Source organism: Coccinella septempunctata, chromosome 9, assembly GCF_907165205.1.
Source record: "Coccinella septempunctata chromosome 9, icCocSept1.1, whole genome shotgun sequence".
Lineage (NCBI taxonomy): Eukaryota > Metazoa > Arthropoda > Insecta > Coleoptera > Coccinellidae > Coccinella > Coccinella septempunctata.
In genome coordinates, this window is record NC_058197.1 from 8,270,811 (window position 1) to 8,298,542 (window position 27,732).

Sequence of the window (27,732 nt, forward strand, 5' to 3'; positions counted from 1 at the left end):
GCAGCTTTAATAACACCCATAAATCTAAAGTAATTTTTATAAGAAGGACGAAACCATCCTATATCACTATCAACTTTTTCCTCAAATTTATCCCAGCGAGCTTTCTGGAAGTTCCACCTTGACTTAGGTATTTGTGTGAGGAATATTACCAATTTTACTCTGTTTACAGAGTAAAATTGGTCTATGTTGACTGTGTGGGAAATTATTTGAAACTTTACGGATTATAGAAAGAGGAATTTACATCAGAGGAGACTATACATAAATCTGGATTATATCCTCTGTTCCATCTGACCGAATGAAAAGTAGGCCTATCTTTCGCATCGAAAAATTAGATGAAGGTCGTTATTTTCAATCCACTCAGTTAAAACTGTCCCATCGTAATCATTAACTGCATAACCCCACATACTGCGATGAAAATTAAAATCTCCACAATAAATTGAAGGATGAGGAAAAATAACATCGAAATTTCCAGGCCAAAGTGTATTGGGGGGTTTGTAAATATTGATTATAGAAATGTTATTAAGTTTGAAAGCAATGAAAAAAACTCAAAAGATAATCAATTAATACATAACCTGCTGAAAGGCCTCTTTCTTGGAGTTGTTCTTGGTTCGCACAGTGGGTTTCTTGGAGAAGAATAATGTCTGCACCGCAATCAATCGATAATTTAGATAAATAATCGCTTTTGTCTTTGGAGATTCCTGCAATATTCAACGAAATAACTCTTATAATTTCACTCTCTGACCGGGAGATTCTTTTGGAACAAGTCCGGTCTTCTAAGTGATGATTCAATCATTCTTCAGGTGTTCGAGGAACGCTACAGGACCCCAATGTTGGGGAATGATCTCCCATATATGTACGGTTGTTATACATTGAAAACTAATTAAAAGAATCAGGAGCAAATTAGAAAACTTCTGACAGCTCTTGACACACTGATGTAGTATAACGTGAATTAACGTTTTTTCGATTACGTGATGAACCATTTTTTCGGACTTTGATGAAGAGCGATAACGTGATCGTTATTTCATTTTGCCATCGGATATTATTTGGAATCGTTTACTTCGATGTCGGATAACGTGATGAATCTTTTTTTTTCAGACTTGAGCCCCATGATGTATCATCATTTTTTTTTTTTCTTTGAAGTCCGATAACGTGATAGATCGTTATTTCAGACTTGCAAGTCTGATAACGTGATGAATAATTCTTTCAGTCTTCATTTTTCGTAATTAACTGAAGTGAATAATCTTTTTTCACATGTCTCGATGTCGGATAACGTGTTGAATTCTTTTTCACACTTTAGACGCCAGATAACGTGATGAATCGTTTTAGAATTAATTCCTATAACGTGATGAATCGTTTTTTTCAGAGTGAAGTCCGCTAACACATCATTCTTCGAAGAATTTTACAAATCGATGTGAACATTGTGAACCATAAAAACCTTATCAGTACCATGAGAAGTTATGTTTGAAACGGATGATGAAGACTTTGATGTCATATAACGTGTTGAATCGTTTTTTACACTAACGTCGTAAAACGTGATGAATCGTTTTTTTCGATAACGTGATGAAGCTTTTTTTGATCCTATACCGTCATGAACCATTTTTTTCGGACTTTGATGAAGTGCGATAACGTGATCGTTATTTCATTTTGACATCGGATACTATTTCTAACAGTTTTCCAGGCTTGAGCCCGATGAAGTAAAGAATCATTTTTTTCTCACTTTGAAGTTTGATAATATGATAGATCGTTATTTCAGACTTCGAAATCTGATAACGTGATGAATAGTTTTAGAATTAATTCCTATAACGTGATGAAGTGTTTTTTCAGACTGAAGTCCGCCAACACATCATTATTCGAAAGAATTTTACCAATCGATGTGAACATTGTGAACCATAAAAACCTGATCGAGTATCATGAGAAGTTATGTTCGAAACGGATGATGAAGACTTTGATGTCGGATAACGTGTTGAATCGTTTTTTCACTGACGTCGTATAACGTGATCAAACGTTTTTTCGATAACGTGATGAAGCTTTTTTTTGATCCTATACCGTCATGAACCATTTTTTCGGACTTTGATGAAGTGCGATAACGTGATCGTTATTTCATTTTGACATCGGATACTATTTCGAACCGTTTTTCAGACTTGAGCCCGATGAAGTAAAAAATCATTTTTTCTCACTTTGAAGTCCGATAATGTGATAGATCGTTATTTCAGACTTCGAAATCTGATAACGTGATGAATAGTTTTAGAATTAATTCCTATAACGTGATGAAGCGTTTTTTCAGACTGAAGTCGACCAACACATCATTATTCGAAAGAATTTTACCAATCGATGTGAACATTGTGAACCATAAAAACGAAACGGATGATGAAGACTTTGATGTCGGAAAACGTGTTGAATCGTTTTTTCAGACTTGTGTCCGATGAAAAAAAAGAATCATTTTTCACTTCGAAGACCCATAAAACTAACCGACAATTAAACGTCGGTACTGTATTGAATCTTTTTTCAGACTTAGTTCCGATAACGTAATGAATCGTTTTTTTACACTTCAAGGACGATAACTTCATTAATCATTTTTCCACACTGACTACAGTGCGCTGAAGTGATTAATATTTTTTCACACCTCGACGTCGGATAATGTGATGAATCGTTTTTTTCAGACTTGAGCCCGATGAAGTAAACAAAAATTTTTTTCTCACCTTGAAGTCCGATAACATAATAGATCGTTATTTTAGTCTTTGAAGTCTTAAAACGTCATGAATCATTTCTTCGTTTTGACATCGGATAACATATCATCGTTTTAGAATGAATTCCGATAACGGGAGGAGTCGTTTTTTCCATTTTAGTCCAATAACGTCACGACTCATTCTTTCCCATTGACTTCGTAAAACGTGCTGAATCGTTTCTTCGATAACGTGATGGATCGTTATTTCATTTTAACACGTCGATAACGTGATGAATCTTTTCTTGAACAAGTCCGATGAAGTGTGGAACCTTTTTTTTCACACTTTGAGGTCCTATAACGCGATAGACGTTATAACCGATTCGTCGTTGTGAACGGTGTCGTTATATTCGGTTTTGACTGTATATGTAAATCAGTTGCTAAATACCTGTAATTGAATAGAATGAAATCCTTTCCGATTGGTATAATCTACATGATTTTTGTTTTGGTGCATTTATACGAATATGAGTCCCATCAATTGCCCCTATTATTTTAGGAAAGCCACTTCCCCTCTTAAATCCACGCATAACATCTCTAGCACGATTCTCCGTAGGCCATTGTATAAATCTTGAGGATTGAGCGTGAGATACCCGACGTACAGCTCTTTCAACAGTAGCTCGTCCTACGTTGAATCTGTCACAAACTGATCTAAATCAAAGGAGAAAAATGTATTTTCATTCAATACCACTGAATTATATTATATGTACAGGGTGGGCAAAATTGGTGATACCTGAATTACAACTTTTTCAACCCAACGAGTTGGAGGAAACTGCATGCTAAACTTTGATCATTATCTCCGTTTCTGTTTAAGCTAGGATGTTGAAATGAAAACATTATACAAACACTTTTTCGACAGCAATCCAGTGGCGTACTATGATTTTTCCAACAGGTATATTTGCTGAGCTATAACATGAAGATGTACTACTGTTTTCATAAGAAAAAACACGAATTTATGTTATGGCTCAGCAAATAAATCTGTAGGAAAAAAATCATAGTACGCCACTGGATTGCAATCAAAAAAGTGTCTGTATGTGTTAGTGATCCGGCAACAATGTGAAAAGTAATAAAAAGGCAGATGGGCAAGTCGAGTCAGTACAGTACAGTCCACTGCGATGAAGAGATGACATGCTCTTCAATAAAGCGTTTTACAATTTCGAGTTGTTTTAATCTATTACAAAAGTGGTGAAACAATCCCTTACCCTGAGTTACCATAAATTTGGTCCTTCGGGCCGGATTGGAAAATGGTCCAGGAAGTAAATCACAAGCGAAGTAAGCACGGAAAATTCCACGAGGCATCGTAGACAACTGCGCAGTAATACATAAGCGAAGTACGTATCAAGCGAGAAACAGGGAGGTCCGAGTCAACAGCGACGACAGAGACGAGGACACAAGGCAACAAGAGTCGAGAAGCCGGCGAATCAGGCAGCAGGTGAAGACGATCACGCAGGCACCAGGAGACGACGATCTCCAGACACAATAATAAACAATAATCCAAGTCGCGAGATAGCGCCCATAGGCAATTGTGAGTACCTCCAACTCCCATTCACCTTCCGACAATTTCATTATTTGAGTTTGACGGTTGTTTTGAATTTAATAATGGCGGACTTAACGCAACTACGTTTCAAGCGTGGTCAATGCAAGGTAGCATTGATTGAAAAATTATTTAGAAAAACAAAATTTAGAAATAGATAATGATAGTAATATTATGCAATTGAGAGTAAGACTAGATGCCGATTATCCGAATCACAAATGCGCGTCAAGTCTTGACTTGACTTGTCTTAGGCCTTTGTGCCTACACTGACTTTTGAATTTAATAATGGCGGACTTAACGCAACTACGTTTCAAGCGTGGTCAATGCAAGGTAGCATTGATTGAAAAATTATTTAGAAAAACAAAATTTAGAAATAGATAATGACAGTAATATTATGCAATTGAGAGTAAGACTAGATGCCGATTATCCGAATCACAAATGCGCGTCAAGTCTTGACTTGACTTGTCTTAGGCCTTTGTGCCTACACTGACTTTTGAATTTAATAATGGCGGACTTAACGCAACTACGTTTCAAGCGTGGTCAATGCAAGGTAGCATTGATTGAAAAATTATTTAGAAAAACAAAATTTAGAAATAGATAATGACAGTAATATTATGCAATTGAGAGTAAGACTAGATGCCGATTATCCGAATCACAAATGCGCGTCAAGTCTTGACTTGACTTGTCTTAAAGGCCTTTGTGCCTACACTGACTTCCCCCCGCGTGTGTAGGCACAACGGCAAGTTAAGACAAGTTCCGGCGCATTGCAGTCACGGCGCACCTGTCATTTTTTGTTTTGATTAGCCAGTGTGCTATTGACCTTGCTCGAGGACGCTATGTACTCTTTCGCTACGGCTTACTTTTGTTTGTGCGTGTACAATACTGTATCGTTTTTATACCATGGCTTCGAAAAGAAAACGTGTTGTGCTATCGTTAGCGGACAAACTGAAAATTATAGAGCAACTCGATAAAGGTGTAACGGGTAAGAAGTTGTCTGAGATTTATGGTGTTGGACAAGCAACAATTTCTGACATTAAAAACAGTAAGTCAACACTTTTAAACTTTGTTTCGGTGCTTGAAAATGAAGATGGAAGTTCCTCCAGGAAAACAATGAAGACAGCAACCAACAAAAATTTGGAAGATGCCGTGTTTAAATGGTTTTTGCAGCAACGTTCTATGGGAAATCCGATTTCAGGTCCAATCCTTTGTGAAAAAGCCAAAATCTTAGCAGAAAAGCTTGGTTATTCATCTTTTAAGGCTAGTAACGGCTGGCTAAGGAATTTTAAATTCAGGCATGGTGTACGCGAGTTAGATTTAGCTGGTGACAAGCTTTCAGCAGACTCTGCAGCTGCTGAAAATTTTATTGAAAAATTTAAAACTGCATCAGAATCCTATGATCCGGAGTTTGTTTATAATGCCGATGAAACTGGCCTTGTTTGGAAAGCATTACCAAAAACCACTTTGGCTTCTAAAAGGGAATCTAGTGCCCCTGGACATAAGGTCAGTAAAGAACGTGTTACAGTGCTTAACTGTGCCAACTCCACTGGAAATCATAAACTGCCATTTCTTTTGATAGGAAAATCAAGAAATCCAAGAGCATTTAAAAACGTAAAAAAACTTCCACTCTTCTACAAAAGTCAACCCAAGGCCTGGATGACTGCAGCTTTGTTTACCGAATGGTATGATGAAGTGTTTATTCCTGAAGTGAAAAAGCACCAAAAATCGGTGGGAAAAGAAGGCAGTAAGGTGCTTTTAATTGTTGATAACGCATCCACTCATCCTACAGCAGAACTGTTGGAAAGAGAGAATGGGCAGTTTAAAACGACGTTTTTGCCTCCCAATGTTACAAGTTTGCTGCAACCCATGGACCAGTCTGTTATTGAAACAATGAAGCGCCATTACAGAAGGCAACTGCTGAGAAAACTGCTGATCGAAGGTGCTGAAGATGAAGAATTGGATTTGGAAAATCATAGCAAAATAAATTTAAAGGACTGCTGTTATATGGTAGCGGAAGTTTGGAGTTTGGTTACGGCAGTGACGCTAAGACGTGCGTGGAATAAACTGAAAGGCCTACCGTCTGAGAAGAACAAAAAAAAAAGAATCTGAAGAAAATGAGAAACAAGAATATGGAGAGGATGATGATGATGAAGATGCGTTGTCACTGGAGGAAATAAGAAAAATGATTGTAAAAATTCCTGGTTGTACAGAAGTAAATGCTGAAGATGTAGGAGAGTGGATGGCTTGTGACACGTCTGACCCTGGTTTTCAAATTCTCAAGGACGATGAAATTGTTGTAAGTGTGAGAGAAGATGTTGAAGTGGAAGTGGAAGAAGAACTTTCTGCTGATGTTGAAGTAGACGCTGGACCATCAGCTAGTGAAGCATTTGCCGGCCTCGAGACTGCTTTGAAGTGGATGGAGCGTCAGCCCGAGTGTGACCACTTGCAACTGCTCACCGTCAAGCGAATGCGTGACCTGGCTACCCGAAAACGGTTGAAGACCGCAAAACAGCTTACATTGACGGAGATGTTTAAAAAACAATGATTTTTATTTCTAAACTTGTACATAAGTACATTTTATTTATATTTAAAACATGTGAAAATTTCATGTTTCTTTCATTTAGTTCAATAAAAAAATAGTGCAATATCAAAACGTAGCTTTTATTCTCTCCAATGGCAATTTTTAAAAAAAAAAATACGATTATCCGAATATTTGATTATCCGAATGGGTCCCGGTCCCCATTAATTCGGATAATTGGAGTTCTACTGTATCACCATATCCATTAGGAAAATCATACAGGGGAAATTTCTGATTAGATACAGCAAAAATAAATTCAATATTTACTGCGACGACCAAGCCGACCACCAAAAACTGGTAGAATACTTTAAAGGGTGCAAACAGGAGTTTAACACCTACACAAATAAAAACGAGAAGAATCGAGCCTTCACGATAAGAGGGCTCGAAACCGAACCGGAAGAAGAGAATATCAAAGAGGAACTAGTAAAGTAGTATAACATTCCAGTCAAAGAAGTGCATAGACTGAAAGGCACGAGATCACCGATATATATGGTCATCACGGACAACTCTGTCACCGTGAGGCAGCTCAGCGCTACCGTTAAATCAGTGCTGCTCACAGCAATTAGATAGGACATATATAGCAACAACAAAGAAATAATCCAATGTCACAGATGTCAGAACTGGGGCCACGCAACCTCCAATTGCTAAAGGCAGGTCAGGTGCCTCAAATGTGCAGAGAGGCACAGCACCAAAGAGTGCACAAAACCAAGAGACCTCCCTGCAAAGTGCGCTAACTGCCAGGAGGACCACCCGGCAAATAACATCAACTGTCCAGCGTACATCGTGGCCCTAGAAAAGAAACACATGAACATAGCGCTGAGCCAGCCTCCAACAACCCCAATGACCCAATACAGAGAAGCTCCGAAACCAACCACCAACGTCTGGGAGGAGAGGAGAAGAGCCGCGGAAGCCACCAAAGCACAGAGCCCTGAAAGGCCACGAAAGGAAGCCCCACCAGACACAAACAGGAAAACAGAAAAGCTAAGTAACAGTAGTAGTAATAGCAATAACTTCGATAAATTTATGACAATAGAGAGCGAGTTTGTGAAACTCGGCTCATACGTCGACCTAGACAAGTTTCTTGAGTCAATACTAACCCTCAATGAAAAACTTAGAAATAGCCGGAGAACCCGACGGAGAGACTGCATCTAATGCTCAATTATTTCCAAAACGCCAGAAACTATGTCTAGGCTCAAACTCGCTCAGTGGAATTCCAATGGTGTGCTCCGTAAACACCTTGAGATATCAAATTTCATCCTTTGCAACAAAATCGACATTTTGTTGCTTAACGAAACAATATTGAAAGCATCGGATACGTTTTATATCAGAGGGTATAATGTTGAAAGGGAAGATCGCTCGAATGACACCGGTCACGGAGGTGTCGCTCTAGTCATAAGGAATAATATCAAGTACACAAGAGTCCCTAGAACCAATTGCACAGTAGAGAACCTATCAATAAACCTCCCCGGCAACCTAAAAATCACTGTTATCTACAACAGCCCTAGCAACAGAATAACTACAAACTGTCTCCGAAGCCTCCTGCGGCAAAATAACACCCTCGTTGTCGGGGACTTTAACTGCAGACATGAATTTTGGAATTGTCTCACGCGGAATACTAACGGTCTTACTCTTAAGAAATAACGCAAACATAAGCATACATGTACCGGACCGAGCCACATTGCTATTTTTTGAACCTATTCACAAGGGTTTCTGCGATAAGTTGCAGCAATTAGCTGAAAATATTTCTCGACATTTAGGGGCTATTGAGCAGTTAGGAAAATCAGTCGAAAATTGGGATTGCTTATTAATTTTCTAAATATCACAGAAAGTCGATAACGCTTCACTATGTGATTGGGAGCGGCACCATCGTAACAAAACGGAATCGCCAGATATAGACGAATTTTCAAGTTTTTTACGCGAGCGTGCGAATTTTGTGGATTCATTAGATTATAAGAGCAATCAATCCCGCGATAGAAACTCCAATAGGCCAGGTAAGGATTTTATGCGTAGTGCAAAAAAGGAAACATCTAGAGTTTTAATTTCCAACCACTATACGTGTACCTATTGTCAGGGAAATCACTCAATATATACATGTGATAAATTTTTAAACCAATACGTCAAAAATAATCCTTCTATATACGCTGTCTGCGAGAAGGGCATCCTATAAGCAAATGTAAAATAGGGCCAAGTAAAAAATGCGGGTCTTGGCATAACTCTTTTACATGACGATAGTATTAGAAGAGTGCAATCAAACGAAAACGAAAACGAGCCGTCCAGCGCGAATGTTCTGAGCAGTGGCGTGCTTCAATATTCAACTGGGCAAACAATACTGTCAACTGCTCGCGTATTAATATCGGACAATTTTGGCAAATGGCATTCGGTAAGAGCCCTTCTGGGTTCTCAATAATCATTCATTACGGAACGCCTGCGAAGAAAATTGAACGTTATTGGCCAGTCCAGCAATCTTGAGATATACGGCATAGAAAACAATATTTCATCCGTAAAAACAAAATGCAATATCGAACTCAAGCACAAGTTGATAGATTTTCCACAAATTTAATTTGCTATATCCTACCAGAGATAACTAGGCAAATGCCTAGTATTGCAATAAATTCTGAAGTTCTTGAAATCCCTAAATCCCTTCTCACATAGTATTAGCCGATCCAGAATTCCGTAAGCTCAGTCCAGTCGATATTTTGATCGGTGCCGATCTATTTTGGCAGCTCCTAGATAACGATAAAATCGTCTTAGGTAAACGCGGTCCCTACTTACAAGAAACTAAGCTAGGATGGATCGTATCCGGACCACTCGGTATACTTAACCCAAAAACTGCGTCATGTAATCTAAGCTTAAATCGAGAACTACTTCAGGCGCTCACAAAATTTTAGGAAATAGAGGAATTGTCCAATGAGAAGACTCTTTCCCCAGATGAACTTTTATGAGAAAGGTTATTCGCGGAAACTGCGACAAGAAATCCCGATGGACGGTTTGTAGTCAGTTTGCCGCTCAGTTCTGGGAGAATCAACGTCTCAGGCAAGGCTTCGCTTTCTAGCCTTAGAAAGGCGTTTACTAAGAAACGAAAGGCTAGGAACTATGTATAGAGAGTTTATGCACGAATACATCAATTTGAATCATATGACAATAGTAGACAGCCCAATCATTGATCGAGAATACTACATGCCTCATCACGGCGTGCTAACAGAGTTAAGTCTCACCACAAAGTTGCGAGTAGTATTTGATGCTTCGCCTCCTACTAGTAACGGTATATCTCTCAACAATATTCAAGCTATAGAGCCGGTTCTACAAAATGAATTATTTTCAATAATATTGAGGTTTCGTCAATATAAATACGTCATATCCGCCGATATAGCGAAAATGTATCGCCAGGTTTTGGTCAACCCAATACAGCGACCACTACAGCGGATACTATGGCGCGATAATTCAAGGAGCCAAGTACATACGAGCTCAACACCGTCACCTACGGTCAAGCTTCGGCCAGCAGCGACATTCAATATTTGCTAAAAGGCAATGGAAGGCGTTCGAATAAACTTGCAGGTTTAACGTCAAGTTTCATAATCAAATTTAAAGTCACTTTAAGCTTAAAGCTTCCTTTACTGTCAATTTCAGTATGGTTAAAGGGACTTTAGGTAAGATTATGAAACCGGCCGTAACTCCATTTCTAGACGTCGAGGGAATTTTTGGTGTAGGTGGTAGACTCAAATACTCGGTATATGACTTCAATAAAAAGCATCCCATACTATTACCCGGAAAGCAACACCTTACTAAATTGATATTTCACCAAGAGCATATTCGGTTGCTTCATGCCGGACCTCAATTACTGCTCAGCACTATACGAAATACCTACTGGCCTATATCCGGTCGTAATCTAGCTCGTGATATAGTCCGAAAGTGTATGCGCTGTTTTAGATTTCGCGCCAGTTCTATTCATTCAACCAATAATGAGCGATTAACACAACGCCAGAGTAATGCCTTCTAGCCTTTTTGTGTGCTTCTCAACTAAGGCAGTTCATTCAGAACTGATTTCGAGCCTTTCTTCAGAAGCCTTCATCCAAGCATTGAGACGGTTTATCTCTCGGAGAGGTAAAACAAGCAAAATCTATTCCGACAACGGAACTAATTTCGTAGGTGCTCGGAACGATTTGCAAAAATTTCTAAATAGTAGATAGCACCAACAATATCAAAAGCTTCTCATCTGAACAATCTATTGATTGGCAATTCATACCGCCTTATTCGCCACATTTTGGTGGACTCTGGGAAGCCGGAGTCAAAAGTTCCAAACACCATATTAAAAGATAAATGCCCAAAACACTTCTTTCGAGGAATTATCCACTTTGTTGTGTCAAGTGGAGGCAATTTTAAATTCCCGTCCACTATCTCCCCTTAGTCAGGATCCAAATGACCTAACTCCTTCGACTCCTGCTCACTTCATAATTGCTGCCCCAGACGAGGATGTCACTGATGTCAAAATCAATCGACTAGACCGTTTCCAAGTCGTCCAACAAATGACACAACATTTCTGGCGACGCTGGAAGACAGAGTACATTTCCGAGCTGCAACTTCGCCAAAGATGGAGAAAAACCCAAGGCACTACAGGAAAAGGCTTTGATTCTACTAAAAGATGACCATACCCTGCCAACCCAGGGGCAGCTAGTACGAATTACACATCTGCACCCAGGTCCCGACGAAGTTTGTGGAGTGGCCACTATAAAGACTTCCTCCGGAGTGGTCAAGCGAGGGTTCCAGAAAATCTGTCCTCTCCCTCTAGATGTTTGAAAGAGGGTCCATTCAAGGTGGGGAGGATGTTCCCGCCGCTCCAGAGATCTTTCGCGCCCCTAGCAACAACCATGGTATTTCCCACCCCAATACGACTTGATGATGGGAAAAAGACCAGATCCAACGAACGATAAAGACCAGTCGTTGATAGTTAACATTCACCCACGCAGTCTTATTCTGTCATTACAAAATGGGTTGGAGCACAGAGCAGAAGAATAATTTGAAGAAAACTTCAAAATTTTTCGTCAAAAAGGAGGGGGCGCCCGTGTTTGTATATTTAAATGCTCGCACGAATATTTTGAAGTCTATTTGAACCGAGGTGTGATTTTGAAAGGTTGCCTTCTCCTTGAAATCTGAGTGTTTTTGTAAGTTTTTGTGTTTCGTTGAATTAAGTTTCCAAAAATGTCAAGTAACGAAGTGCCGCAACGGTCGTCGTTAACCCCTAAAAGACTGAGATTTTCGTCTGATGACGATTTGGCTCTGCTAAAAGAGTTCTTAAATAACAATCCGCTCAAGGATGCTAAGCAGTGGGAAACCATTCAAAAAAACGTTTTTGAAATAACGGGAAAAAATTTTAAGGTAAGAACAGTAAAAGACCATGTCTTTTTATTATTAGAGATGTGGAAACAAAAAGACACAAAAAGTCAAAAGAGGTGAGTACTGTTGGATATTAGACTTTCACAAGTAGCCGTATCAGTACTGTTTGAATGTTCAATTAATATTAGATTAATGTGAGAGATATTGGTTTTATCGATTTTCAATTATGTTTAAGTTACTATATCTAACGATTTTTCTAGTTTTGATTATCAAAATAATGGTTTATCAGAGGACTACAAACAAAATCTACTTGAAAATATTACCCTATTAATTCACTCAATTTTGTTATTAAAATTGTATTATGAATATTATAGTTATAGTTATATTCTGAAAGAGACCAACTCCTGCAGGAGATTGCAGATATCTACAAAGAAATTGAAGCCACGTTGTTGGCGAAGAGAGAACGGCCTTAACCCAAGGAGAAGCAAATTGCTGAGTTTCTTACAAACAGGGGATGATTTAATTCATGGTGGTGAACGAAGTCAGCCTGACAATGATTACATTACCCTAACTGATGTTATGAGGGAACCATTTATGGATACATCAGGTATTTAATAATATTCAAATTTTATCATGAGATAATTATACATATATCGTCATTTCTAGTATTGCATTTGGAGGAGCCATTATTTGAAGTATGTGTGGATGCAAACTCCAAAGAGGGCCCTGAAATGACTAAGGAACTGCTGCTCTTCCTTCTCATGAAAGTGAAAAGGAGAATAAAGAAGCTGGAGGGAACCCGGTCAATGAAAGGATACAAGGTATGTATAAAAAGCACTAGAATTTTTTGCTTTGATAAAAATTATGTTTAGCAAAATATTGATTCAACAAAGTTTAATGGGAATTCTGAAATAATTTGTGTTTTAGGACCAGCAAAAAGAAGAAACAAACGAAGTTCTTCTCTAAGAAAAAATGCCCTAGATTATTTGTCCCATAAAGAAGACAAAGGCAGAGCGATACGGGTTAGAGAGCTGGAGCTACAGGAGAGGCAGCTGCAACTTTATGGGAGAAAACATCACTTAAAAATTATAGAATCCCAACAAAATTTCTTAAAATCCTTAATGGAGAAACTCCAAAGGGATAAAGATAGAGATTAAATAATTGTTTATACTTTCAATTAGAAGAATTAAAAGATTCAGTTGAAATAAATGAAGTGTTTAATGAATAATCATAATCCTATATATTCCTCAAGCACTGGTGGATTCACATTGAAATATTGAGTTGTTTGAGAACCATAAATACATGTATGGCAGTTAGTTAATAGGGTTGCCACTTTATAAATGGATAAACCTACTACAGTGAAACCTCTACTAACGGACACCTCCTTTGAGCGGACACCTCTATTGGACGGACGCATTTTCATAGTCCGGAATTCGTAAATGCAAATCCTTCAGATAGTACCCTCTCTTGGCCGGACGCTCCCTTGGACGGACGCGGACACCTATTTTTGGTATACTAGGTTTCGAAATTCTCCCTTGAGCGGACAACCGAAACATAGGCAACGTAAATATTTCAGAATAATTCACTACCTACTGTGTTCACGTGGTTCACAGACGGTGAATCCCCGGTTGTAGAGGATAATCATCCTGGGATTCCCGGGTTTTCAATACGTTTGGTCTAGTTCACTAGTTCAGTTTAGTTTGATCTTCCCGATATAACGTCTGAGATTAGTTATGTCTACAAAACGTCGAGTATTGACTCTCGAAGAGAAAATTAATGTTGTGAACATATACAATGAGCAAAAACTTAGTGCGAGAGAATTGTCCAAACGCTGCAATATTGGAAAAACGGCGGCTGCTGAAATTGTTAAAAAGAGGAATGAATTATTGGATCAGTGGCGTTCCAATGACTGTAAGAGTAAAAAGCGGAATTTTTTAACACCGACGGGCACAACTATCGACAAATGTTGCTTTGAATGGTTTATCAAGGCGAGAAATAAAGGAATTCCATTGTCAGGTATGTAGGTAATTTATAATTATTGATAACAAGAATCATTTCCAAAAAACGTTTTCAATTTTAGGGCCAATTATTCAATCGAAAGCGAAAGAGATTGCGAATAATATAGGATATAAAGATTTTAGTGCATCCTCTGGTTGGTTGGAAAAATTCCGTAGAAGGCATAATATCGCTTTTAAATCCATATCAGGGGAAGCCTCAAGCGTGAATCCGATAGACGTAGAAAGTTTCTTGAGTAAATTGCCAATGTTACTGAAAGATTATTCACCTCGGAACATTTTTAACGCTGACGAGACGGGGCTATTTTTTCGCGCCTTGCCAAATAAGACCCTAACCTTAAAAAATGAAAAATGCATCGGTGGAAAATTGTCCAAAGAAAGGCTCACGATACTTCACTGCGTAAATTTGGCTGGAGAGAAGGAAAAACTGTTGGTGATTGGGAAGACTAAAAAACCAAGAGCTTTCAAGAACATTAATGTGAGTGATTTACCAGTTTTTTGGAGGAGCAATAAAAAGGCTTGGATGACATGTACAATAATGGAGGAGTGGTTGAAAAATTTTGATAGAAAAATGGGTAAGGAAAGAAGAAAAATTTTGTTATTTTTAGACAACGCGTGCTCCCATCCGAAAGACATATGTTTAACAAACATCCAGTTAATTTTTTTACCACCGAATTGTACGTCCGTCGTCCAACCATTAGACCAAGGTATCATTAAAAATTTCAAAACTTTTTATCGAGCAATAGTTGTGAAAAAATTATTGTCTGAAATTGAATCAGTTGAAAAGGCTGAGGTTCTTACAAAGAATATAAACGTACTCGATGCTATTTATTATATTAAAACTGCCTGGCAGAGAGTTAAAGAAGAAACTGTGAGGAATTGTTTTCACAAAGCTGGATTCAGACAGGAATCTGTCGAAGAAACAACGGAAAATGTAATTTTTTCAGCTGAAGATGATATCCCTCTAGCTGTTCTACAAGAAATGTGGAGGAATGCTCGAACGATAGGTTATAGAAATGAAGAAGTCGAAGATTTTATCAATATTGATACTGATTTGATGATAGAAGAAATAGATGAAAACATTCCAATCTATAATGTTGGCGAAGCAGATCAGTCTTCTGGTGAATCGGATGAAGACCCAGTCGAAAATGAAGATATTCCAAAGAATTATTCTCAAGCCAATGGCATCTTGAAGACATTGAAAGGGTTCGCCAAGAATAAAGGAGACTCAAAGGCAGTTGAGATGCTGTCTGAGTTAGAACTTCATTTCCAAAATCAAGTTTCGCGAACAAATATAAGACAGACATCATTATTTGATTATTTTTCAGCAACTTAACAATCTTTCAGATTTTTTTTCTTAAATTTTATATTTTTATAATAATATACATAATATATATGATCAGATATTCTGTTTTATTCAATTCACCTTTCAAACATTTGTGGTCAAGCCCTCCCTTGTACGGACGCCTCCGTTAGACGGACACTTTTTCACGGTCCCAATGGTGTCCGCCCAAGAGAGGTTTCACTGTATATGATATATAGTAGGATATTTACACAATCATGATTTTATTATATTAATTTTTTGTTGTTTTTAGATGTAATGTATTCTGAAGAAGGCATACGCCGAAACGTTTATACAAAATAAATGAACAATACAAAAGTTATCCTAACCTAGATACCCAACCTGTTCCCGCCGCTCCAGATATCTTTCGTGCCCCTAGCAAAAACCATGGTATTTCCCGCCCCAATACGACTTGATGATGGGAAAAAGACCAGATCCAACGAAAAGACATAAATACTAGAGTCAGTCGTCAACAGTTAACATTCACCACGCAACACCACACAAGCGTGACGATATATTCACAAATGTATGAATATCCATAAAATTTCTTGCTTTTCTGTAAATAAATAAGTTTAAAATCAGTGCTCAACAAATCTATAATACAGTCCACCTATACCATCAAATTCATGGTCCATCGAGCGGATACTCAAGAAAATCAAGGAATTACAATAATTTCCATACGTGAATACGATACAGCCGAGAATTGTGCGACGCCAAGTCAAGTGCCTGTGTCTGGATTTTGAAAGCAGGGCAATAGTCCAACCAAAGAGACGTCCCGAAGCCGCCACTCCTGCACCTATAATCCCTAGAGACGAGCAAGGTTCAGCAGGTCCATATTCTGAGTGAGTCCTTTCCTTTTCATATACCTGCCCAATCCCTATAAAATTGCCTCTATTTCGTCTTTTTTCTATATTTCTATTTAAAATCAATATTTCTATAATGGCAGAATTAGTCGCATTAGAAAGAAAGCGAGCTCTGATTGACGGTACGTTAACTTCATTTCAGAAGCACCTTGATCAAGCAATAAGCAAACAAAATTCAACCGATCTTGAAATCGCTATATTAAAGGATAGGTTGAAAAATACTTTGGACATCCATAACAATTTCAATAATGTCCAAAACGAGATTGAAATGCGTGGTGCGCTAGAAGGCACTGCTGCGGCATCAATAAAGAAAATACAACATACTGCAGATAACTATACAGTAGCGTGGAGTACTATATGCGAAAGATTCAACAATACAAAAAAGTTATTGCACGACCATTTAGGTGCATTGCTATTTTCTGAACCTATTCACAAGGGTTCCTGCGATAAGTTACAGCAATTAGCTGACAATATTTCTCGACATTTAGGCGCTATTGAGCAGTTAGGACAATCAGTCGAAAATTGGGATTGCTTATTAATTTTCTGGATATCACAGTTTTTAGAAAAATGAGTTACGCCGTTGTAAGGTTCATTAAGGAATCGAATAATGGCGATGTGGTGGTCTCAGAGGTTGCGATAGGCTGGCTCTCTGCAGATCGCAAGGAATGTAGATGGCCACTTAATAACAGTAAAATATATATGACCAAAAACGGACCAGCTTCTGACAATTGGACAACATATCCTGTAGAAGTTGAGTGTGTTTGTGGTGAGTTGCTTTTGCATTATCTGAATTTTGAATTTACATTTTCATCAATTTAGACACACTGAGTGAAGCCAAAATGAAGGCCCTGAGCTGCTCTTCAGATGAAGAAGGAAATGTGAAATATCCTGAATTTTAACGATAAAATACGTTCCAAAACCGCGAATTATATAGTGAAAAGTGAAAAAAGACACATTACAAGTGAGTTCGGAGGCAGTGACTCTTATGAATCGCGAGTTAGCGAAATCGGTGCAAGATTTGAACACTGAAATAGTGCAAAAATACATTAAAAAGGCTTCTGAAGCCATGAGTGAATCCGCGATGAGTGCGGATTCGAGACCGCAGTCACCTACAACAAGCGTGAAAAGAAGAAGAATAACAGACTCCGAAAACCCGGAGTTCTCGCATCCTAAACAAAGGAGCAGGAGGAACTCCCTGACAAGAGCAAAGCCACACCCTGTCACGCTCAGAAACAACTACGAACAACTACCAAGGGAGGAAAAAGATTATAGCACCGGACAAACGAACAGAGCAATAAGAAAGCCCAAAAGACCCCCACCAATAGTGATTCAGGGGATCTTCAAAAAGCACCTAAATATCACTATAACAATTAGAAAAATCATACAAGGGAAATTCCTGATAAGATACAGCAAAAACGCATCAAATATTTACTGCGACGACTAGGCCGACCACCAAAAACTGGTAGAATATTTTAAAGGGTGCAAACAGGAATTCCATACATACACCAACAAAAACGAGACGAATCGAGCCTTCACGTTAAGAGGGCTCGAAACAGAACCGGAAGAAGAGGACATAAAAGAGGAACTAGAGAAGGAGTACAATATACCAGTAAAAGCAGTGCATAAACTAAAAGGCACCAGATCCCCGAATTACATGGTCATCACGGACAACTCTGTCACCGTGAGGCAGCTCAGCGCTACTGTCAAATCAGTGCTGTTCACAGCTATTAGATGAGACAGATATAGTAACAATAAAGAAATCATCCAATGTCACAGATGCCAGAACTGGGGCCACGCAACCTCCCATTGCTACAGGGAGGTCAGGTGCCTCAAATGTGCAGAAACATAGCACCAAAGAGTGCACAAAACCAAGGGACCTCCCTGCAAAGTGCGCAAACTTCCAGGGAGACCACCCGGCAAACAACATTAACTGCCCAGCGTACATCGTGGCCCTGGAAAAAAAGCATATGAACATAGCGCTGAGCAAAGGGGAAAGGGGTGCCGAGCCCCAAAACCTGTAAAAGCATACAGCCCTGAAAACCCTCGAAGACAAGGTATATAAAAATTCCACTAATACTCTGAAACTCGACAGTCAAATACCTATGCCTAGTTTTTTAATATTGACTGGTAATAATATATATTTCTGCACTGCAAGTATTATTATCATATGCTTTAATGGGTTTTCCTGAAGTTTATTGATTTATTTCAAAATTTCACTTGAAAGGACTTATGAATGCTGTGAAGGTTGAATTTGATTCAATCCATATTTTCAGGTGTAAAAGCTCCATCCTTACCTCCTAGTGATGGAGGATGGGTATGTCGATTACTTTTTTCAAAAATACCCAATAGCAATTCCAGTTGATGGTGAGCATTATTTTCTCTTATACCTTTAATTCTTTTTGAAATATCAACCTCCCAACCTGAATCTTCAGTATTTTAGTCATGGAGTCCATACCATAATGAAATTTGATATATAATTATTTTTTCAGACCAACAATGTAAGAAGGATAATATAAACGAGAGGAATTTAACTGATTTGGGCAGTGGTACCCAAACTCCAACTAATTCAGGTAATATTACGTAGTAATAGAATACAATAAGCATCCCTTGACTTTTGGGGGCTGATTTTATTCATTAAATAACCATAACATTATATTATATTTTATCATTAGGTAAAATATATCGTTAATTGAATGTTTCATTTCATAAACCGATATTTATTAATTATTGAAATATTACAGAAATACTCTCTCAACCACTGCGGTCAGTGTCAAAGATATCGAGGGCCACCCAAACAGGTTAGATTGATACTGCATTTCATTGAAAATGTTGAATAATACAAGCATACATACATATGTTGAATAAAATCTTTATAATGAGGAGTAGGGCAGTTATTTCTTCATTGAAGTTTATGCATTTTCAGAGAAGACAGACCTTGGTGATATAGATCTGAGATCTCTCGTTGATTCCATAATTAGGACTCAAGTTGAGCATTCCATTTCTTTAGAAGAAATAAAACAAATGCTGGTGAAGGAGAAACAGAGTGTTGAGACAAATGAGGTCGAGATGGTGTTCGATTTTGATCTCCCCAGTGATTCCTTGGACTCCTTGAAGAGTCTGGAGTCTTACGTTCACACCCACCGCTCACAGTTTGTAAGAAATATTCTATGAAAATGAGCTATGATCAGCTATATTCACCAATAGTTTGGGTGAGATCTGTTCTTGGACAGGCCAGAAGTCGAATTACCCTGTCTGTAATTCGAAAATCATAGAATTCATCTACGGTAAGTAACAATAAGAAAAATTGTCATATATCCAGCTCATTGATTTTTCTTGTCTAATGGCTGAAATTTAAAAGGTCAACGAAGTCCTAATCTCCCCATAGGGAACATCTCTTTTTCAGTAAATATGTTCAATATGCAAATTGACCCCGAAAAAGTGTAACAACCACATAAGTTCTTGTTTTTGAAAACTTCTTGAATGTTGTTCCATCTTCGAATACCCGTACCAATCAACCTGTTCAGGAGCGATATGCAACTCAAATCTTCCAGATCTTTTCATGCAGGCATTTTCTGTTATTTTAATAGAAAGGAATCATATATTAACCATAATATATTGTGTGACATTTTATTTGAGTAATCTTTATTTTTCATATGTGGTCCATAAAAAATCTCCAATAACGAGGAAGAATTTTGATTTCTACACCAAAGAATGTTTCAGGCATAGTAGGCAGAGGAGAGAGAGGGATGCCAAAAAAAAGGAAAATAATTCTTTTCAGTTTGTTTTTGTCATTTCTCTTTATTATATTTAATATTGTTCTTTTTTTGTTTATATTCTGTGAATGTTTCTTAATATATTATAATCTGTTTGATTTTTGTTATGTTGAATATTAAACAACAACATATGTTGTTTTTTGCATATATTTTTGTTCATTATATTGTAATCTGTGAAGGCTGAAGGACTTTGGTTGATGGCCATTAATGAAGGGCAGTCATTATTATAATTATTTTTATAATCTGTTTTTTCTTTTTATTATGTTATATTTCTTTTTTGTTCATTTTCCTTATTCATACATTTAATAATTTTAAGTTTTTCATTTTTTTATGTTAAATGTGATATATCTTTTTTTGTACCTGTTCAATTATGATAATAAAATATTTTCATGCATATGTATAGTTTTTTTATTTCATTTGAAAACTAAGTAGTTCATTTAAAATAGACTGTAGCGTCTTTAAACGTTCAAATAAATGAAAAAAGGCTTCACAAAAGAAGTTCATAAAATGTCTTACATACAGCGATTTAATGTGCACAAAACGCTTTGGAAATGTTTTATTTACAGCGATTTAATGTGCGCATAACGTTTTGGAAATGTTTTTTTGTGTCCATGAAAAGGCTATCAAAAAAACTTCAGAGAAGTTCCTTTTAAGACATCCCAGGAACATCCTTATAATAGCCGCGTGCGGCGGACATTGGCTGTTCTATAAAAGTTCTATTCATGTATTAACAGAACATCGCAGTGGATGTTCAATGTTTCGAAATCTCTTACTTTTAACATCTCTGAGATGTTTTTGTGCTCGCTGGGATACCAGAAGTATTAGATGAAAAATGTTAGAGAAATTAGAGACATGAACCCTGAGACGTTAAGAGACCAGAGAGTGGAGAGAATGTCGACACTAGAGTTGTGAGAAGAATTAGAAGTCAAATTATAGAGATTTAGAGTGTGAGAAAACCCAAGTATAATATTTTGATTGATGTAAGAGAGGGGAATCAAAGACTGCTGGACCGGACAAAGTTATCAGAGTGGTTGAAGATATCACTGATAAACAGCTGGACATGTTAGAAAGAACAGAAGAAGAGGCCATAAGAATAAGTTGGCAGCTGACCAAATATAGGAGGCCGCCAACATACTGTCATGCAAAGCGCTAGGTCTATGACTCAGACCCTAGCACAAATCTCGCAGAACAACTTGGAGACGGAGAAAACACGTCTCAGAATATTAGAAGAAGATTAGAAGAGGCATTCTGTTCAGATGGACTCTCATGCCCATGAAAATCCAAGGTGAGCCTGAGACAAAACGGTCAAAATCTTCCGTGGACAATCCTAGCACTAGAGGTTCGAAAGCTTGGCAGTACTCAATAAAGAACTCTAACTGAGACCAAAGAGGAGACTTTTCACCCGATATTTTTTTCTATACTCATAAATATTGTATCGGAACACATAGTCCAACCTTCGAGATCTTCCGCTCTAGATTCTCAACTTAAGGTAAGATATTCGATAATGCTTAGTCAAGTAATTTGTAATTTTTTTTTTTCAATTTCCAGACGCTTATTGCATTACGTTTTTTTGCCACTGGTAGTTATCAAATGGATGCAGCTTCCAACATATTTTTAGCTGTTGGTCAATCTTCAGTGAGTAGAGCTATCAATGAAGTGGTTGGAGTTCTAAATTTACCACAAGTATTCAATACATGGATTCATTTTCCGATGCAAATTCATCAGTTGAATCAGTTACGTAATCAGTAAGTACCAAAAAAATACTGCAATGACAAAGGTGGACGAATTATTTAACAGGTTCTACCAAAATCATGGATTTCCTGGTGTTGTTGGGTGCATAGATTGCACCCATATATTTCCTCCCAAAGTGGACGATGAGGTCTATCCAGAAAGAATTTATGTAAACAGAAAGGGATATCATTCCATAAATGTGCAACTGGTAATATTAAATGCCTGACAAAAAAGATGTACAGTTTAAAAAAAATTTTTCTTCAGATATGTGACGCAAGATTGAGAATTCTCAACATTAATGCAAAGTTCCCTGGAAGTACCAACGATGCTTACATTTGGCAAAACTCAAACATAAATCATGCTTTTGTTAATTTGCATAGGAACGGGAATACACAGTTTTATCTCTTAGGTATCTAGATCTTTAATTTGAATTCTAAATGAAGTAACCATGCCTGTTCTAGGAGACTCTGGATATGCTCTTAGGCCATGGCTTCTGACACCTCTCGAAGATGATCCTCTACCAGGAAGCGCTGAAGAGAGATACAACCAAAAACATAGGAGCACTAGGAGCATCATAGAAAGATGTAACGGTCTGTTGAAAATGAGATTTCGATGTTTACTGAAGCATCTCTAATCTCCCCATAGGGAACATATCTCTTCTTCAGTAAATATGTTCAATATCAGTACCAATCAAACTATTCAGGAGCTATATACATACAACTCAAATCTTCCAGATCTTTTCATACAGCCATTTTCTGTTATTTCAATAGAAGGGAATCATATCTTAACCATCATATATTTTGTGAGATTATATTTGAGTTATCTTTATTTTTTAGATGTGGTCCATAAAAAATCACCAATAACCAGAAACTATTTTGAATTCTATTCGAAAGAGTGGTTCAGGCATATTAGGCAGAGGAGAGAGAGGGATGACAAAAGAAAAGGAAAATAATTCTCTTCAATTTGTTTTTGTAATTTCTTTTTATTATGTTTAATGTTGTTTTTTTTTGTTTATTTACCGTATTTCGTATTATATTTTAATCTGTTCGTTTTTCGTTATGTTGAATGTTGTTCTTTTCTCGTTTATTTTCCCAATTTGTATTCGGATTTGTATAATATTATAAAATGTTTTTTTCATTATGAATGGGAGATTTCTTTTCTTGTTTATTTTCCTTTTTCGTACCTTTAATAGTTATAAGTTTGTTTTTCATTTTTTTTCAATGTTAAATGTGATATTCCTTTTTTTGTACCTGCTTAATTGTGATATTAAAATATTTTCAAGCATATATATAGTACTTTTTATTTTTATTTTATCTGAAATGTAATTTCACTTGTTTACAAGTATTTCTTTTTGTATCAAATAGATATTCATAAAATGCTTAAACGCAAAGCAGTTGCAGCCGTCTTATTAGTGGGTAAAATAGGTGATTCTGATTCATCGAATATTGAAAAAATATTTTTAATGAGTGCCAGTGCTAATAAAAGTACTAATAATAATTACATGACCATAAAAATGTTTGTGAAAGAGAAGCAGACAAGGATTTCAAATTATTTTGAAAATTGGGTTGACAGATATCTGGACTATGATTTTTACCTTCATTTTCGTATGACTAGGGAAACATTTAAATTATTATCAAGAGAAGTCGACTCCCAAACAAAATAGTAATGCAGAATCGGAGGATAGAAGGAGACAGAACTAATAACCAGACAGCGGACCGTGCTCGAGAGTACGGTTCAAGTTTCGGTTAACAAATATTTCGCAATGGGGGATATGGTTAACGTATCATGGGTGATACCTCTCACTGACTACAAAATTTAATTTCTATGTAAAAATCAGATTTTGGGGATTTTCACGAGCAAACAAATATAGTTTAATTTTTATTTGAAATATTATTTTTTTAGAGCCTTTGACCGCGTTGGAGCTCGAAGAGTGGCTCTCAAGTTAGACGATGATTAAGATGAGGTTGATCTAGGTTTGTATAATGTGGTTCCTGATCCAGATTATATAGAGATCGCAGACAACATGAGCGATTCATCGGATGAGGGGCCTCTTGTCCACTACCTACCATGTTACCAAAAAAAAAAAATTGTCATATCAGTTTGAACCAAGTCATTTCAATTTTCAAGAAGAAAACATAGACATTGAGTTAGAGCAACCAATTGCCTATCTAAATAAATATATTTCGGATAAGTTTTCCAAAGATGTTGCCCTTTTCACAAACATGCGCGAAAATGCTAATAAAGGTCGTTCCCCTGAAACATCCGAATATGAAATGCGAACATTTTTTGGAGCTTCCATGTTGATTGGACTTTATGGTCTACCGAGGATTATTTCAGACAAAATATCCAGAAAAGGAACTTATGGGAGAGATTATGTTCCCGGCAGGCATTTTTCTTCAGGTAGATTGCTTGAAAATGGAGAGATCACAATCTTTGCCAAAGCTTCCAACATTTATCATACTCAATTAGCTACAGTCATGAAATGGTGAAAATTTGCATTTTTGTCAAAATCAGAAGCAATGGTTTCAAGATAATCTTTAAGTTCACGTATACACTCATTCTTCTAACTAACCAGATGGCTTCGCATATTTCTTTTACTATTTTTCTTGCAGTAGAAATTTCAACTCTGAAGAAGTAATGTAGGTCGGTAAAGCTGCATTCACTCGCAAGATATCTGGAAAAATTGACCTACTAGCAGTATCAAGCCTTATGAAGAGGTTTACAATTTAAAACAATTATTAGACATAACGGTTTCAAGAAAATAAGTAACTAAGAGAAGGGGAAATCTTCGAGATGCTCTTTCAAATTTGAAGAGGAAGCTAAAAGAGTGCAAAAAAAAGTGGAGCTGCTGCCCGTAACACTAAGAAGTACGTATACGCTGTCCGACTGAAATTTTTGAATGAACTGTTCCAGACAAGGGAAGTGGTGGAAAATTTAGAAGGTAGAAAAGACAACAATGAAAACGAAGATGTTGATACTCTACCCGAAGCCTCACTTACCCCCCAAGGAAGTTATCCATGGGAACCCCAAACCGCTAGAACACAAGAGACGTCGCCAGCCTGATGACGTTGAGCTGAAAATGATGAAAGCTTTAGAATAACCACCACTTAGACCTCATATTTCTTACATGAAGGGCTTATTTCATTTGAACGACGACAGTGAAATTCTCGAATTCCAAATGGGTGTTTTGGAAGTAATTCCAAAAATGTAGAAAAACGTAAAAACACTGCTCAACTTCGACTCTTTCCACGGCCAACACCTTCCTACTAAAAACTATCCCTTTCCGCAGCATCAATCATTTTCCACTTCATAAATGTCGTATTCCAATCCATTCAGCTCAATTGACAGATTCCAACCACAGCAGCCCCAAACCTATCAGTCCCTAAATCGCCAAATCCAAAAATTCGAAACCGCCACAGAAACAAAGCAACGACACAAGCCACCAGCAGGCATGCTCTTCGAAAGGACAGCCACTACACAATCTTATGAAGATTTTGGCCAAACCCCATTACCCAGATCTCCTTACTGTCTTCGTAGCCGAGATACAGGATGTTTAACGAATTTCGCTCGTTTCTTGCTGAGGCCATATCATACGAACCACCCGGTATATGTTCTTCATATTTGGCGAAAGTGTTTCTTATTCGAAGCTCAAAAGTATCATGCAATAACCGCAAGGAAAATCCAGGTCTGGGTTAGCAAAAAATTATGAATCGTCTGAATCCTCGAAACAACAATTTTTGATATATGTTTCAATATTTGGACCCAAAAAACTAAACTGAGGCGTTCGTTTTGAATTTTCGCGCAGACAGTTTAACTGCACATCCTAAAAGTGAAGTTTATGAGAAATTTGATTCCTGAGAATTGTTTGAAGTGACTTATAATGATGAATTATCAAAACTATTGGATCCCTAATTATCTTAACATTACTTAGTACTTATTGATTACCTTGGTTTGAATTTCTATAGCTGCACGCCATTTCAGTTTTAATTTTTTGGTTTAGACCAAAATAGAAGACATTGCCTATCAATGGCAATTAAAAATACGAAAACTAAAAGAGAATTTGAAAACGAGAGTGACAAAATATTGAATTGATGTGGCCGATACTTGATGAAAATTCATAATTGAACTCAAAACATATTATGCGATTTTCACAAAAAGAGTTCTAAAACCACGACACCTGTTTCGCTATCACAATGTGACGAATGTTAATAGGTCTTCATTGTTCGAATTTGGAATTTTTTGACTGATGAAGTATGTTCGTCTTTTATGCTCAATATTTTTGCGCAATTTGTGACAAGTAAATCACCTCTTGTTTCTTGATTGAGATGTTTTTGTGTTTCAATATTACAAATCTCTAAGAACTTTTGATGAGATTTTATGAAATAAAGCAATCCATGAGTACAATCTTATATATTATATAGTATTCTCAACATGGATTGTGGCCGCCAAATTTTGAACTTGAAAATAAACAGGTTTTTTCCCGCACCAGATATGCACTAATATGCATAATTTACAACTTAATTCAAAAGTGTGAACTCCAACGTGCTCACAGTTTTGAAGACATTTTAAAAATTCAAAAGAAGCCTCAACGCGGGAAATGCCAAAATTGAACTGGGTAGCTTCAATATGTTCTCTAAGTTGGGTTTTGATTGATTCAGTTTCAAGAGTTCTCAGTTATTTTGTACAATCTTGTAAAAAAATATATTTGGAAGGATTTCTTCTTCGAATGGAACACATCATGTGTTTTTGTTAGGGTTCAATTCAATTCTATGGACAACTTTTGAATCTTTGAATATACTTTTCATTCTTCTTTTTAGGGGTACTCCCACATAAAGCCCGTTTGCAACAGCCGAGAATTCTCTAAAAAATTCTCGCAAGAAAACGGCAGAGATTATTTTGTATGTAACTGAACAGAGAATTCTACCGAAAGTGTGTATACAACGGTAAATAATTCACGGCGCATGAAATCTCGAGTAAATTTTCTAGAGAATTCTCGGCTGTTGCAAACGGGCTTGAGTAATAAAAGTGGGGATTTTCTGTTAATTTTTGATACGATTTCTGCTGAAAAAAAAGAAGCGGCCATTCATCATTATTCAAATGGGCGTATACAGATCATAATTTGATGCAAGAATAATATTCAGAATGGCCAGAATTGAATTATCGATTCGAAAAAAATCGATGTTGATCCGTCAATCAATCGTTCATTTCCCGATCAAGCTTTTTGAAACCGGGCCTACATGCAACAACAACAAAAATTGGTCGACTTGGGGTACATAACCTTGAAGGAACGCTCGGAATGCTTCCGCTTGCTTTTGAAAGTACATCAGCTGAATTTAAAATTTTGAAGGGATTTTTTAAAGTTTGTTGGCCAATCGGCGCAATTTTCAATTGACTTTTATGAAATCACAAATGAATATTATTTTATCCACGATTAATGCTCAAAGTGATTCATGAACCATTGGTGATTAATGAGCCATTATTCACTGATTGTCCATCAAACATTATTCACTTGTGATTTATCGGCCATTGTTTGGTAGTCTATAAAATTTATTCTTGGTGAATAAAAGTTATTATTATTATCAAGCTTCATGGTCCAAACTACAAACTGAGGCTTTGAACATAGACATATTGAAATGAATACAGATATGATTGGAATAGATTGAGATATTTCAGAAATAATCTTTTCACAATCGTGGATAAAGTACAGTATTCTACTTGCCTATTATAGCTTTTATTCAATTGGATAGGGCACTCGATTAGTGTAGACAGTTGACATTAAGGAATGTTTTTTTGCGTTTTGTTTGGATGGATTTTTATATACTCTTTCCCAGAAATTTTCTTCTTGTTTA

General features: G+C 37.1%; 4 protein-coding genes and 1 pseudogene across 4 annotated transcripts; all 5 read left to right on the forward strand.

The window, feature by feature from the left end:
- Positions 1 to 12,024: 12,024 nt before the first annotated feature.
- LOC123321086 lies at positions 12,025 to 13,125 on the forward strand. Its single transcript, XM_044908590.1, has 4 exons — positions 12,025 to 12,275; positions 12,534 to 12,766; positions 12,826 to 12,980; positions 13,087 to 13,125. The coding sequence occupies exons 1-4, from the start codon at positions 12,025 to 12,027 to the stop codon at positions 13,123 to 13,125; spliced, it is 678 nt and encodes a 225-aa protein (XP_044764525.1).
- Positions 13,126 to 13,506: 381 nt separating this feature from the next.
- Positions 13,507 to 15,701, forward strand: LOC123319766 (tigger transposable element-derived protein 6-like). Its single transcript, XM_044906690.1, has 2 exons — positions 13,507 to 14,175; positions 14,240 to 15,701. The coding sequence occupies exons 1-2, from the start codon at positions 13,893 to 13,895 to the stop codon at positions 15,508 to 15,510; spliced, it is 1,554 nt and encodes a 517-aa protein (XP_044762625.1). The 5' UTR covers positions 13,507 to 13,892; the 3' UTR covers positions 15,511 to 15,701.
- Positions 15,702 to 16,690: 989 nt separating this feature from the next.
- LOC123319769 lies at positions 16,691 to 18,201 on the forward strand. The gene is made up of 2 exons (XM_044906695.1): positions 16,691 to 17,145; positions 17,199 to 18,201. The coding sequence occupies exon 2, from the start codon at positions 17,365 to 17,367 to the stop codon at positions 17,821 to 17,823; it is 459 nt and encodes a 152-aa protein (XP_044762630.1). The 5' UTR covers positions 16,691 to 17,145; positions 17,199 to 17,364; the 3' UTR covers positions 17,824 to 18,201.
- A 2,425-nt stretch (positions 18,202 to 20,626) lies between these two features.
- Positions 20,627 to 23,601, forward strand: LOC123319768 (putative nuclease HARBI1). The gene is made up of 5 exons (XM_044906694.1): positions 20,627 to 21,897; positions 21,950 to 22,091; positions 22,148 to 22,292; positions 22,345 to 22,473; positions 22,720 to 23,601. Exons 1-5 carry the CDS (start codon positions 21,743 to 21,745, stop codon positions 22,833 to 22,835), a joined length of 687 nt encoding a protein of 228 aa, XP_044762629.1. The 5' UTR covers positions 20,627 to 21,742; the 3' UTR covers positions 22,836 to 23,601.
- Positions 23,602 to 24,105: 504 nt separating this feature from the next.
- LOC123321087 lies at positions 24,106 to 25,592 on the forward strand (annotated as a pseudogene).
- The last annotated feature ends 2,140 nt before the right edge of the window (positions 25,593 to 27,732 follow it).

Bases quoted from the DNA above. Each gene is read 5' to 3' on its own strand.
- LOC123319768 (XM_044906694.1), top strand. From the start codon at position 21,743: ATGGATGCAGCTTCCAACATATTTTTAGCTGTTGGTCAATCTTCAGTG. The intron at 22,092-22,147 runs GTAATATTAAAT...ATTTTTCTTCAG, and splicing joins ATTCCATAAATGTGCAACTG to ATATGTGACGCAAGATTGAG. The intron at 22,293-22,344 runs GTATCTAGATCT...TGCCTGTTCTAG, and splicing joins TACACAGTTTTATCTCTTAG to GAGACTCTGGATATGCTCTT.
- LOC123319769 (XM_044906695.1), top strand. From the start codon at position 17,365: ATGAATCGCGAGTTAGCGAAATCGGTGCAAGATTTGAACACTGAAATA.
- LOC123321086 (XM_044908590.1), top strand. From the start codon at position 12,025: ATGTCAAGTAACGAAGTGCCGCAACGGTCGTCGTTAACCCCTAAAAGA. The intron at 12,276-12,533 runs GTGAGTACTGTT...TGAATATTATAG, and splicing joins GACACAAAAAGTCAAAAGAG to TTATAGTTATATTCTGAAAG. The intron at 12,767-12,825 runs GTATTTAATAAT...CGTCATTTCTAG, and splicing joins ACCATTTATGGATACATCAG to TATTGCATTTGGAGGAGCCA.
- LOC123319766 (XM_044906690.1), top strand. From the start codon at position 13,893: ATGTCTACAAAACGTCGAGTATTGACTCTCGAAGAGAAAATTAATGTT. The intron at 14,176-14,239 runs GTATGTAGGTAA...TTTCAATTTTAG, and splicing joins TAAAGGAATTCCATTGTCAG to GGCCAATTATTCAATCGAAA.